General features: G+C 37.7%; 1 protein-coding gene across 1 annotated transcript in view; it reads right to left on the reverse strand.

The window, feature by feature from the left end:
* LOC149690174 (gamma-aminobutyric acid receptor subunit beta-like) overlaps window positions 1-15,264 on the reverse strand; it is a 209,052-nt gene that overhangs the window by 170,052 nt on the left and 23,736 nt on the right. Inside the window, exon 3 of the mRNA XM_089869697.1 lies at window positions 3,146-3,213. Within this exon, the coding sequence (XP_089725823.1) occupies window positions 3,146-3,213 (68 nt within the window). The remainder of the gene's footprint in view (window positions 1-3,145; window positions 3,214-15,264) is intronic.

The following is a 15,264-nucleotide window of genomic DNA, read 5'->3' on the forward strand; positions in this document are numbered from 1 at the left end:
GAGAGCTTGTCATGAAGTGACGTAGGTGAAACGTCATAGATTCTCGTAAAGCGACGCCTGGTGAGGCGCTGTCAAAGGCTTAGTACAGACTGAAAGGGAACATGGGCCACAAAACCGCGTGTACTCAATTCTCGCTTGTCGTTTTCGAACTAGCTAGAGCTGCAAGTCTCTAGCATTTCGATGTATAGGTAGTGTCATACTTGTAGTTGAATTCTAGCTAGGTTTATTGCGCTGTTAATGAAAACCCATGGAGTGAAAAGAGACTAGCTCGGATGGCTCTCTTTCTAAATCTGATAAAAGAAAATGCCCTTCAGCTTTGAAATGGATTTGTCCCTCGGACTATACGACCTTCCATTCTTTCCAGGAACTATACAGGAGTATATCAGGAATCCAATTTTATATTTTACGTCGGAGCAGTTGTTTTTACAAAAGCGTTTGGATCAAGAACCAAAAAAAAAAAATTGCCCCGGGCTTGAATTTAGTATACGGGACTTTTTATAGAAAGAGTGTTCGAGTAAAGAGAAGCTGAAAAGCAAATTTCTCAATTTAAGGGAAATCCAAGGTTATTTTTTACCCCAAAAGTTTGCGACCCGCGTTTTGCTTTTAATCTTTCTGGATTTCTAGTCTGGTTGCTCTCGTTAAGGCTTGTAATGTGTTATTTATGTCATCGCATAAGCAATTTAACTTAAATCATTCTAGGTTAAATCAGAAAACGTTCTAATATAGTCAATAAGATTCTTAAACAACTTTCAGTTGTGAATTAACTTTAAGAACACGTTTTTTTTAATTAATGGCAACTACGTGTCAAAGTAACTAGCAAACAACTTATAAACAGTTCTTCTCGTGATGCTTTTCGCTATGACTAATTTAAATCTTCTAAGTCTAATACGTGAAGCCATTTTAAATGTCCTTATAAAATAATTTATTTATTTCGGAAGTCTCGTTCTCCCTTTAATAAATCCAATAATTTTTCAATTTAAAAATGAAATTTTACCATCCCTTTGAAATACACTGTGGAATTTTGGATCGATTGAAAATTCCCTTCACTGTTAAAATTTTCTCCGAACTCTATAGCGTAGTATACGTTCTATCATAAGTTGATAATATATGTTCCATAAGTTTGTCACTGGTTACAAACTGGAGCTTGTCATGAAGTGACGTAGGTCATAGATTCGAGGTAAAGCGATGTCTGGTGAGGCGTTGTCAAAGACTAAGCACAGACTAAATAGGAAGATGAAAGTCATGCAAAATTAACAGAGTGTAGCAAGGAGTGATATCAAGTTTATTAGGAAGAAGGCATAAATTCGCCACATTTCTAGCTTTATCTCCAGTCCAAACGTAGGTCCGGAGTTAATCCCTGCCTCTAAAATCAAAATTACACCCTGCATCTCTCATTGGTTCTCGAAAACTCACGTCAGCGCGACGCGAATTACGAAAATTACGTATTTTCCGACTGAGGAGAGGCAAAATAGCCCGGCCTCCTTTTAGTCCCCCCTTGTATTTTAAAAAGGGGGACTGGGACAATGGCGAGCAAATACTTACGCGTCTTATACCTTCTTCCTAGTAAACTAGATATCGCTTATTGGTGTAGTCAATTCTTGCTTGTCGTCCTCAAAGAAGCTCGAGCTGTAAATCTCTATAGCACTAAGAAGTATAGGTATTGTAATACTTATGGAACATATCTTATAAACTTATGGTTCTATCATTGCGAAAGTAACTTTTCTTTAATCTCGTCTCAGAGGCCCAAGAGCAAAGAAAGACAGGTATGATGGGATGGGAGGAAGAGGGTTCATTTTTGTTTGAAAACTTGGTCTGAAAGAAGAAGTAAAAGGAATCTGATATTTTTACCTTGGTGAAATATATTACCGGAAGTACTCTTTCTTTCTTTCTCTTTTGCCTTTACGCGCGCGAATTTTAAGTGACTTTGGAATTTTCAGTGAAAACTCCCTAAGACTAGTCTTCCTAAGATCCTTTGTTAAGAAAACTCCCGCCTGTCTTTATTCTCAGAGCACAAATTGATGGTGACAACATCATAATATCTTTAAGGAATTTTCTTAAAATGGGTAGAGAATGGATCTCTTTCGCGCGACAGGTTTGTGTAGCTAGAATGTTTGACTAGTTTTTTTTTCTAACCGGAAATTCTTGGTAACTCAATATTAGTTCTTAAAATTAATTACAAAACTTCCGGGTTCGATACAATGTATGCAAATTTTGAGATAACTTCGTTTGAAATTTTCTAAATTGCTATTGAACTAATGCGGATTCGATTTCATTACCAATATGTTTCTTCTTTCTTATTCGAATATTGATTCTGATCAGGAAGCTATTCAGTTTTCGTAAGAATGTCGGATAAAGGTAATGCATGCCATAACCTTGAATTTATACTTTTCAAATATAGACTTTTTCGACGCAAAAAAGGGGTTGGCAACCCTCAGTAACGGGACATGCAAGGGCTTTGATAGATTATTGCAGTCTCTACGAAACGGTGGGAAATAAGGATTTTTTTAAACTGGACATTGGGCCTGCTACCCCCTGGCCTGGAATAAAGGCCAGGTAGTCTACTAAAGTAAAGAAGTGGATAATTAAAATATTTGAGTTAATGTCTGGGCTCTGGTTACCCTTAAATATTCTTGGTGGCCCCATGGACCACTGAACCCGCTTCGATTTAATTCTGAAACTGGACCAGGCAGTTTTTAAACTGGTCATTTGCACTGCGTTACCGCCTTATTTCCCACACTGCTACCGACAGAGACGTATGGTTTTACTTCAGTCTGATCTGGGTCTTTGAACTGATTTTTGGCTACTGTTGTAACAGGTGAAAATACCAAAGGGAAAAATTATGCTTTTGTAACAATATCATATATTTTTGATGCCCTCCTACAATATGTTATTTGAACTCATTAGAAAATATTTATGAGATGAAACCGAATATTACTTTGTATACATAGTTTACAGACAAGGAGGATTCATACCATTTACAAAGGGAGACCAGGCTTCAGGTGTTACACAAGAGGCCTGACTCACTGAAGCCAGGCCTGGCCTCCTTGTGTAAATGGTATGAATCCTCCTGGTCTGTAAACTATGTATTGAACTCAATTATTATCAAACATAACACCCAATAGCATGAAGAGAAAATGAATCTTACCATTTGTACTTCGGAAACAGAACTGATGCTGATGATATACATGGTTACACCCACCTCTACGGGAGTTCCTGTGTTGAGAAAAAGAAATGAAAGGGAAGTACATTAAATTCAGATGCCAAAATGTCTAGAAATCGCGTGCATTTTCTATAGGAAAAGTAAAACGATCTAAATTATTCCGTGTCGCGAAGCGAGCCCTATTGCAAGTTCTCCCCCCCCACAAGCTTCATTCCCCGAAAAGCAGCACCGGACTCCCTTGCGAAGATCGACTTTAATTTAGATAATTAAGCTCGAAAAACGTAATCATGACCTTCTATATTTAACTCGGGCTCGTGTAACGTGTTCCGCGAATTTTTAGCATAAGTAGTATAGCAACCGTAAATATGTGTCTTCGTTTTTAAAACAAAGGTACAATTATATAATACTTCTCTTCGAGAGAAGTGTACGAGCATGAAGCAGAAGGGTAATTGTAACATGATTCTTTTCAACACCAGAAAATTGTGCAAAGTTACTAAACCTAATCACATACGCCGTAATTAGTTCCTTCATCGTTACTCTATTAACGTTTAACTATTTAAGAGAGCGCGCTTGTGGATTTTTGTCCCACGTCAAGACAATCAAGGTTTGTGGGTTGATTTCTGGGGATTTAGTGCCTAACAGTTGTAGAATTCACCTTAGCACGGTGCGATGCCCATCTGACGTTTGATGAGCATTAGAGTATGAAGAATATACGGAGTACGTGCCATTCTTCTTCTATTATGCCCTAATGGTATTACTAGGAAATTATAGAGACAACACAGAGGTTTTTGCACGATGGTGTGGATGAGAGTAGCTTGAATAATTTTCAGTTACCACGGCCCAAGCTCGCATACTTTATTAGTGTTGACCGAGGATCAGGAGCCCGTTCTACGGCCTTATATTTGTACTTGGTATTACTGACATTAAAGGGACTTTGCTGCACTACGTCATTTAACCTCACTCTATCTTCCACTCGTGCTAGAAAAGATATCAAGAAAGGGGTGCTGAAATAGTTTAAATGCGAAAAGAAAGAATACCAGAATGGCAGCAGGGCTGAGGTGGAGCTATATCCGAATTGTCAACTCCCTATGTTTTACAAACCTTCAACTTTAAAAACTTTGTATTTACGTTTTCGATATTTAACTTTCGTCTGAAAACAATGAACTTCAAACCATCTAAATGAGTGACTTTTAAATTTACAGCACAGAAAGGCGGATGAGTAAACTGTGAGCACGTATGAGAAGGAGGCTCGGAGAGACCAAATTCTCCATCAGTCCCCATACCGAGCTGTGGCTCGGTATCAGAGTAACGCACATGCGCAGAGAGAATAAAAAATAGGAGAAAAATGTATTACGTTCGAGGCTACAGTTAACCACGCTGATCTCTGCTGTGAGCCTCTAACTGTCTTTTCGCATTTACTCTTTTTGAATTTCTTTCTTAACGAAACACGTGACGTCTGGCTCCTCGGCTGTGCGCCGAGGTAGGTGCCCATAAGAGAGATATCAGGAGGTGCCGTTATGGTTACCTTCCTTCTTTGACCCTTCTACCTATAATCGCTCACTTTTAACACTTTAGTAAGTCAACGCGAATATCTTGCGATCAAAAATTGGTTTAAAAGAAAGTCATACTTATGAATGTTATATTACTCGCGCTCAACTTCGTAGCAGAAAGCTCAGTGGGGAGAAAATGGAAAAACCCCTTTTTTAAAATTTGCATGAACAATTGCGGACGAAATAAATTCCGACTGTTTCAGAGATTTATCAAAGCAGTCAGGCTTAAATTGTTGGGGCTTAGATTTGCTTTTCGTTGTGTCACAGTGTCTCCTGCGGTATAATAAAACGCCTTTTCTACTCGCTGAATCACGTATTCTAATTAAACAAAGTGTTAGTGACTCCCCTCGGTCATGATTAACTGCATTCGTTGATACACTACGATAGATTCGTCGTTTAATAAAATTTCTCTGATGGAACTTCTCCGAATGATTTAATTTACGAATGTAGCCAAATGTAACAAAGTTTTTAAAATTACTCTCGTGCTGTCTTAAAATAATTAATTTTAAACATGTCTTATTTTCGAGATATAAAAATGAAGAGGCGCAAAAATAAGGAAAAAAGAAGTCCAGCTTCGAGATTAACGTTATCAATAATACCATAACTTCATAAGATTTGTTCCATAAGTTTGTCACTGGTTACAAACTGGAGTTTGTCATGAACTGACGTAGGTTAAACGTAAAGCGACGCCTGGTGAGCCGCTGTCAAAGGCTGATTCCAGACTAAATAGGAAGATGGACTGACTGCATGCAGAACTGAGTGTAGTTAATTCTCGCTTGTCGTTCTCGAAGTAGCTCGAGCTAGAATTACGAACTTGAATAGTTTCATACTTATGGAACATACTTATAAACTTATGATAATACACACAACTAATAGAAATTATTGTGCCCCCATATCTCCCATGTAAAATTTCTACGTTTTTTGGGCGGGGCTTGGGAACTTAGTATCTGTCACGCCTATTTGACGTCTTTCTAACTGTGATTTCATTGGTTGGTAGCAACGCGAGGTCAGGACATATAACATCAAGGAGCATTAATAATTACTCAGTTGAATGTTTTTCGGGCTTTCTTATATAGAGTTTTGAAGTTAATATCTCATTTTTCGACATTCATAAAAAAATCAAATGCTGATAATAAAACCGAAAGCACAAGGTAATAATCAAGTTCCAAGGAACCTACATGGTACGTTACGACTATGGGTACTGTATCTCGAGATCGGTCAAACGTTTCATATCGTTAATTAATTTTGTACGGCCCAAGGGGAGGCCGAATGTATTCGCTGTAGAGTAAACTGAATTTGAATACCTCAAACCCGGTTCCTATTTACTCGGCGCCAACTAGTCTCTAACGTGGAGAGCAGGGAGTTCCCTTGTATAAATTCATTCCTCGTTTGTTTAAACTAAGTTGTTAGCGTTGCAGTTGAAGACTCTTGGCAAGATGTTGAATACTTTTCACTAATGTCCATGAGTTCGACCAATCAGAAATTTCAAGTCTTAACTTAAGTTCAACCATAAGTTCATAAGAAATGTTTCATAAGTTTTACACTCGTTACTAAGAGCTTGTCATGAAGTGACGTAGGTGAACGCCATGATTCTCTAAAAGAGACGCCTGGTGAAGCGTTGCCAATGACTTAGTACAGACTAAATAGGAGGATGGACTGCAAAATTAACCGAGTGTAGTCAGTTATCGCTTGTCGTTCTCGAACTAGCTCGAGCTGTAAGTCTCTAGCATTACTAAGAATAGATAGTGTCATAGTTATGGAAAATATCTTGTAAAATTATAGTTCAACGGATCACCCAAAGAAGAATCAGCTTTCAACGCGATCATTGAAACTGAGACCTTGAAATATATGACCTCATCTTTCTTATCCAAATCATTACTTTTATCTATTCATGTTTCTTTTAAATTAATATACTATCTCTATATGAAATTAAAAACTTAAACATGCTTATATCCCATTGGATAGAATCCGTTGGGCAGAATTTCATTCGACAGAAATCCAATTCGGCCGAAAATTCCATTCGACAGAAATCCCATTCGACAGAAAATCCCATTCGATAGAAATCCCATTCGACAGAAATCCCAGTCGACAGAAATCCCAGTCGACAGAAATCCCATTCGACAGAAATCCCATTCGGTCGGAAATCCCATTCGCCAGATTGGTCATGTGAACGCATCCCATTCGACCGATGACTGATCGGCAAAGTATCCCAATAGGAAGAACCCCGTTTGCACGAACAGTTAAAAATTAAGTTATTTTATATGGGAAAAAAGAGTAATTAAGGTATATGCCAATGTATTTATTTAACGAGAATTCCGGCGTATTTATGGAATAAATAAATTCGTCTATATCCGATTCCACACACCGAACCAAACCGAACCTAACCGAACAGAACCGAACAGAACCTAACCTAACCGAACCTAACCGAACCTAACCGAACCTAACCTAACCTAACCTAACCTAACCGAACCGAACCGAACCGAACCGAACCGAACCGAACCTAACCTAACCTAGCCTAGCCTAGCCTAGCCTAACCTAACCTAACCTAACCTAACCTAACCTAACCTAGGCCAACCTAGAAAATAAGAATATTTTGGAAAAGGCCCATGTTTATTTTTCAAGGACCTTAATAAATATAGCATTATAAAATGCGAAATCGCACCAATGGGAAATTCGCTCCAACGAGACTTCTATCCAACAGGAATGGGAAGTCTGCTCAATGGGAATACGATAAAATGCGAAATCGCGCCAATGGGAAATTCGCTCCAACGAGACTTCTGTCCAACAGGAATGGAAAGTCTGCTCAATGGGAATTAGGTCCATTGGGAACAGCCGGCTAGCTTCGGTCAATTAGAACAACTTATTTTTTATTTCGGTCCAATGGAATTTAGTTCCAATGGAATTCTGTTCAATGGTTATATACCCTTAAACATAGTCTAAACTTTTAAATAAATTTCAAAAATCCTTAAATGAAATTCCATAGTTTTCACTTTATATATATTTAGTCTTTTATATAATAAAGAACTTTCGATATTAAGTAGTATCACTCCACTGTTCGAAATTATAATAATAAAGTAAAGCAGTTCAACATGCAGTTTAATTATTGAAAGTACTCCTTTGTTGTTGTTTTTTCTCTCTTTAAAGAAAAAATGCCCTCTCTATCACAATACTTTGGATGAAAAGAGCAACAACTTAGAGTAATAAGTAAGAGTGGAAATTGTTGTCTTTCTCTCAGAAGTTGGTTAAGTTGAAGTTTATAATCACTATTTCAATCACTAAAAAAATTGATGTCAATTAAATTTTTACCATAGAAAGATAATACTTGTTATGGTTTTGAGAAAAAATAATGAAATTGCAAGAGTCTATCTCTCCACGCGACTAAAATTAACATTGGAAATTTAATCACTTCTAAAACCGATAAAAGACAATTATTAGCACAGATAAATTGCCACTCAAGCTCATGTACTCTAAACATCTTTTAAATATCAAAGCCTTGCAATATTAGTGCGATCTTTTCTCTATTTGAACTGTCAGTGGAGGAGGTATGGGATTACCCAGAAACCTAGCGACACCCTAAAACAAAGTGCACGTTATAATTAAAGCAAATCTTTCTATCCCAACACGAACTCGAAGCTCGTTCAAGATCTATTTTGAACTAGCTCCTCATCAAACTTGTTCTTCGTGTATCCCATTAAACACATTCACACACCCAAAATCACATAAAGATCTCGGTTTCTTAAATATATCTTGTGACATAAGCGAATAATCTCCTTTAAGTATCCATCTGAAACTGTTTGGTGGAACGTCTCATGCCTCTTTCATTCAAGATACAAGGCTTCAAAAATCCAAGAGAGATTTTTCAATCCCTGGTAGTGCCACTTGTGGCTAAGAGAAGTGTATATATACTTCCTCCAAGTGTTTTTCCACGGATCACGTGGTGCTTTTAAGTCCCTTACGCTACTGATGTTTTTACGTTTCGAAAGAAAAACAGGGCAAAAGACAAACAAATGATTTACCATGGTTTTCAAAGTGATCTTGCTCTTAGACAGACGATTTTGGGGGAGATAATCATTGAACGCAAACTACACAAGCAATCGAAGAGAGGTTTTTCAATTCAGTTATAGTGTTTCATACTAAGTCGTGGTGGTGTCTTATGTAATTCAATTCCAGTGAGGTGCAGGGGACAAACTAGTCCTTTTATAGATCCAATTCAGGCATAGCAATTTAAAGGTAGATTATAAATTTATGACTGTGATAATATAATCATACGAGTCGATAAAAATGCTTCCTGGTATTTAAAAGTAACCCATAACGATCACTTTGAAATTAATAGAAATAAAAGATAATTATAATGAAATTCAAATATTGAAATTTGGTGTTAATTAGCTAAACATTTTTCCGCAAACTGGAAACTAGATATAACTAATACTAACCAAAATAAGAGTATTTGATGACTTAGCATTAATCTACTTCTCTCTTTATCTAAAATGGCGAGTTGAGGGTGATAGGGTGTTCCATGGGCTGCTTTGACAGTATCGGTTCCCAAACTTTTACATTAAGTTGATTTCCCCAAAGATTCCGAATGGACCGTTTTCAAGCGTACACTAGAGGAAGGTTTTATCCTGATGGTCCCAAACGGGCAATGCTCCAGTTAAACTTAGCAGGAAGTCTCGATTAAAAGTATACAATATACTTTTATCAGCTCTAAAATGTGCTACTTTCCTAATTTCTCTGAAGTGGCTATGATTGAATCATGGAGAATCTTTGTTTCGCCGTTAAGGACATTCAAAGTGTAATACAGATATTAAAACCATGAATAAATAGGGTCTTGGTACGATCATAAGCAAGTGACGCACTTGCGCTGTCATCTGTTCTTTCCCATGCTCGAGCTAAACACTAAATATATGCCTAAATCTATTGCTTACACGTAATCCCATCACTTTCCCATAAGTTCATAAGATATGTTTACAGGTTTGTCATTGGTTACTGAGAGCTTGCCATGAAAAGACGTAGATGATTGATTCTCGTAAAGCGACGCCTGGTGAGGCGCTGTTAAAGGCTTAGTACGGACTAAATATGAAGATGGATTGCAAAACCGAGTGTGGTCAGTTCTCGCTTGTCGTTCTCGAACTAGCTCGAGCTGTAAGTCTCTAGCATTAAGAAGTATAGGAAGTGTCATACTTATGGAACATATCTTATCAACTTATGCTCTACCAAATACTCCAAATGTGTCTTGCTTTAATATACCATTTGTAAAACTACATATTATAGGAATATTTTGAGGGGTTTTTTTCTTAATTAAATCCTAAATTCTCATTTCTAGAAAAAAGCAGAAGACGTGCATGGAAGGCTTATATAATATATTTTCCGGAAACATAAGACGGTTCACGAATTTAACACACGTATATTGCAACTTCCTCACTGTCAAAGTTGGGCTTTTTTATAATTGCTCTGAAGAATTTGACAGACAATGTGTATACAGGGTGTTTCTGAAAAGTCCATCACAAATTAAGGGGCGTGTTTATGGGACCAAACTGAGCGGAAAGTACCAAAGAACATGGGGTGTACAACATTTTGTTACGGAGATATGGCCTTCCAAACATTCGCCCCTAAAACAAGGAAATATCCAAAAATGAGGAGTAACACTTAAGACCGACTAACCAGCTTGTTTAAAATTACTAGACAATTTCAATAGCCTTTAATCGAACAATTGATTTCTACCTTTACTAATCAGAAGCGTATAAATGAGTAGAAGTATGCCTACGGTGGTAATGTAAAATTAATCCCAAGTGACATGATGTTTCAAGATCTTCCCAGCACCAAGTAAAATGGTTCTGATTGAAGGGACTTTTATTAGCACAGCGTAAACAACGTTATTTTCAGGAATTAGTCCAAATGTCCACGGGCGGCATTACAAAAACGAGGCAGTCTTTCGAATGATACTTGGACATGTTGGAAGATCCCTGGCTTGTTCCTGTTATCTCAAACCGTAAAAAGCTACGCAAATCTTCATCATCACGGACAACACTCTTGTACGTTAGGTATGACCTTGAGAAAACCTAAAAGGACATCTCGAATGTATTTGAAAAACCCATCTCCAATTAAGGGGCGTGTTGTTTGTTTCCAACAGAGTAAACTCGCCCAGAGAACAATTACAATGCAGAGCCACGTTTCGGCGTTAATGGCCCACAAAGGTGGTCCCAAACAAAAGAACAAACTTTAATTTGTTTCGTTCAGTAAGTATTTCATGTGTCATAGATAAAACGCCATGATTAATGCACAAAGAAAATGTTATTGACAAGTTTTCGGACCGCGATGCTGAAATGTGGTGGTGCACCATCGTGCATGAACCACATTCTGTTTATTAAACCTAAGGGTACGTCTTCGAGTAGTTCTGGTAAATCGTCCCGTAAGAACTACAAGTAAGCCACACCGTTTAACCTGGGCTCTAGGAAATTTGGCCCAATTAAATTGTCACCCACAATACTACACCACACGTTTAAGCTGAATTGTACTTTGTGAATTCTAACGCAAGTTTGTTCTTGTTTTTGGGACCACCTTTGTGGGCCATTAACGCCGAAACGTGGCTCTGCATTGTAATTGTTCTCTGGGCGAGTTTACTCTGTTGGAAACAAACAACACGCCCCTTAATTGGAGATGGGTTTTTCAAATACATTCGAGATGTCCTTTTAGGTTTTCTCAAGGTCATACCTAACGTACAAGAGTGTTGTCCGTGATGATGAAGATTTGCGTAGCTTTTTACGGTTTGAGATAACAGGAACAAGCCAGGGATCTTCCAACATGTCCAAGTATCATTCGAAAGACTGCCTCGTTTTTGTAATGCCGCCCGTGGACATTTGGACTAATTCCTGAAAATAACGTTGTTTACGCTGTGCTAATAAAAGTCCCTTCAATCAGAACCATTTTACTTGGTGCTGGGAAGATCTTGAAACATCATGTCACTTAGGATTAATTTTACATTACCACCGTAGGCATACTTCTACTCATTTATACGCTTCTGATTAGTAAAGGTAGAAATCAATTGTTCGATTAAAGGCTATTGAAATTGTCTAGTAATTTTAAACAAGCTGGTTAGTCGGTCTTAAGTGTTACTCCTCATTTTTGGATATTTCCTTGTTTTAGGGGCGAATGTTTGGAAGGCCATATCTCCGTAACAAAATGTTGTACACCCCATGTTCTTTGGTACTTTCCGCTCAGTTTGGTCCCATAAACACGCCCCTTAATTTGTGATGGACTTTTCAGAAACACCCTGTATATTTCCAATTATATTTTATCAATGCCACGAAAAAACTTGAAGACGAGCAATCCTTAAAAGTTTTTTTTTCACAACTTTTCTTCACTCTAGCATGTTTTTAAAATGGTTGCTTCCTTCGCAGGCATGATTTCGTCATAAGTCGCGCTAATTAAGTGGTTCATTCAGAAAATCACACAAATAAGTGTGACTTAATACTATTCTACCCAAAACAAAAAAAGCGGATTTTTCCAAATACTAAATATAAAATGAAAATCACAATTTAATCAGGTCAATTTCTTTTGCACTAAAAGTGTCTTGGGGTGGCATGGGCTGGTAAGCCCCTTTTGCGCGGATTATTTCTTTCACGACTTTGAAAAACTCTTTCTTTATTACGTTGTTTGCGGCGTCCAGGAAGTTATTTGTATTCGGTGAACCGGGGCCACGCCCTTCAAACCACCCATCAAAATATTCTGATATGAAAGATTCAGAAATTTTCTTGACGTCGGAATTCGCTAGTTTCATATAAGCATATATCACTTCTAAGTTGACCACGTTTTTCGGCAGAACTTGATCATCCTAATCTACGTAGTGAAATACGTGAGCTCAACAGGGTACGCGATGGACTTCGTCACCATAAACACTTTTGCATGCTTTTGAAATAGACCAGGGACAGTCAGAGATTAAAATATGTAAAGGATTTGCCAAATATAAAGAGGTTCAAATATGGCTATTTAAAATTTGACCCGAAATAATCTAAATCAAACTGCGATTTTATGAATATAAGGTTTATAATTATGATCTAACAGAAGATTAAAACACGTTCAACAGTTAGCCAGGGCTCGAACCAGGAGTCTTATGATCCGTTGCAGACGAACACATGCTGCATTACCTCATACCGTAACTTTTTAAGATATGTTCTATAAGTATGACACAACCTTTCTTCGTAATGCTAGAGACTTACTGAGAGCTAGTTCGAGAACGACAAGCGAGAATTGGCTACACGCGGTTTTGAAGTCCATCTTCCTATTTAGTCTCTACTAAGCCTTTGACAGCGCCTCACCAGGCGTCGCTTTACGAGTATCTATGACAGGACAAGCTCTCAGTAACTAGTGACAAACTTATGGAACATATTTCATGAACTTATGGTAGCAGAACATACCGGTTAAATTACGGAATGCTACTAAGTGATAGAAAACATTCCCGTTTGGTAATGTACAAATAGTAAATTATATCTTTAGTCCTGATTATATAATTGGGAAAAATTACTCTTGCAAGTAAGTTCACCATGCCACCTTACTTAAAATGCGACAATATCACCGGCTCAGTTCAAGTATACCCCTGTCCCAAGATATTGGGTCAACACTCGAACCCCTATATCATCCTTCCCCTCTCTTTATTCTGACGCGAAGGGTCATTTCTTAACCTTGTCAACTCTGTCGGCTAAACTACTTAATATTCTGATCAAGTTTTCGCTTGGATATAAACCCCCCGCCTCACTCTTTGAATCTCAATAAGGTCCGCTACTTCCCTATTCTTCTTAGCACGATGCTGCGCTGGAGTCGGACACTTCTCAAATTCCTCTGTCGTAACAAAAAAAATATTAAATTTTGTCTGGATTATGAGGAACTAACATTAAATGGTTGCCGTCAACGTATTTATAGAAAAGTTTGAATATCATTTCGGTTCAGAAACATTTTCAAAAACTAATATTAAAGTACGTGATTTCCGTATAAATAGATTTTAAAGATAATTTAGTAGTGACGATTTTCAAATCAATATTGAAATTCATGGGTATATTTTTTCGACGTCATTATTGACAACTTTATATGGAATTTTTTTCGAGATAATGATTGACTGAGTATACTCCGTTGAATAATGGTTTATGAACTTGAGGAATTTGCTTAAGGATTAATTAGTATCAATTTTGAAGACCTGTTTATAGAAAATCTGAGCGTAATTAGCACGTCGAATTATTATTATTATAATTATGGTCACACCTTTAAAAGACATGTTCCAAAAGTATGACACTACCTTCGTAATGCTCGAGATTTACAGCTCGAGGTAGTTCGAGAACGACAAGCGAGAATTGACTACACTCACCTTTGCAGTCCATCTTTCTATTTCACCAGACAGTGCTTCACCAGGCGTCTCTTTACGAGAATCTATGACGTTTCACCTACGTCACTTCATGACAAGCTCTAAGTAACCAGTGACAAAATTACGGAACATATCTCATGTTGTTGTTGTGGTACCTCGAAAACTGTGTTAGAACTCATTTTGACAATAGTTAGTTTGAGAAATTGTAAGGAAATCGCATTTACGAAAACGTCGTTCGTGTGATGCATATCTACGATGGGGCTAATGTTCTATGCTACTTTTCATTAAGCTATATTCAGTTTTGCCTCATTTGAACCTTTTTAACCTAGTTAATCCATATCATAACGAATAGTGCATGGCACTAAAATTTATGCAGACATTTATTTCATGCATAATTTTAGGGAACGTGTACCTAACCTAAAGTATGGTGTCTCGTTCATATGCGTGCGTGTGTCTGTCTTTCGAAAAAAGTTTTATTTTTGGGCGAAAGGAAAGGCGCTCGATGAAGGAATGTTTAAAATTATGTATTTAAAATTGGTATAAGAAAAGGTTTTCATAGAGGCCTTTTTGATCTAACTATGGTATTAGGATTTCTTGAGCTACTTAGAAGCCATGGACCCCTTACTAATATCTGATTGAAGGTAAGGGGAACGGCTTAAAACTTTGTTCAACCGGTCACTCCTCCTTCCTAGCGTTTCATTGGTTATTCACATAAATATACTAGCTGTTATTCCCGCGGCGTCGCTCGCGTGTAATAAGAACTTCCATCAAAAAGTTATAAAGAAAGGGTAGATTTTACTGATGACAAATATTTTTGTAGCACCCTAGGAGCGAAGGCACTCGGCGTTGCCCGTCAGCCCGTCGGAACATTTTTTTTATTACTTTTCACGCGGGCATTATTCCTTAAAGAAGGGTTTTTAAATTTCTGGCCGCCATTTAAAAAGATGGCAACAAATCGAGCCCGAAGGATAATTCAGCCCGTCTATAGGTTAAAGGAAACCAGTGTACTAAATATTTGTGAAATCGTTGAAACGCTCGGACTTTGTTGCATAGAGAAGATTTTTCACATTTCTGGGCACCATTTTTACCTCTCCGAGTGACGTATGTAACGGAGAGGTATTACACCGGCCGTGTCTGTCTGTGTGTGTGTCTGTCTGTGTGTGTGTCTGTCTGTCAGACCCCACGTGACCGCGTTCGCAGTT

This window comes from Phalangium opilio, unplaced genomic scaffold (assembly GCF_054372755.1).
Source record: "Phalangium opilio isolate 3A_F unplaced genomic scaffold, DU_Popi_V2 ptg000031l_1, whole genome shotgun sequence".
Lineage (NCBI taxonomy): Eukaryota > Metazoa > Arthropoda > Arachnida > Opiliones > Phalangiidae > Phalangium > Phalangium opilio.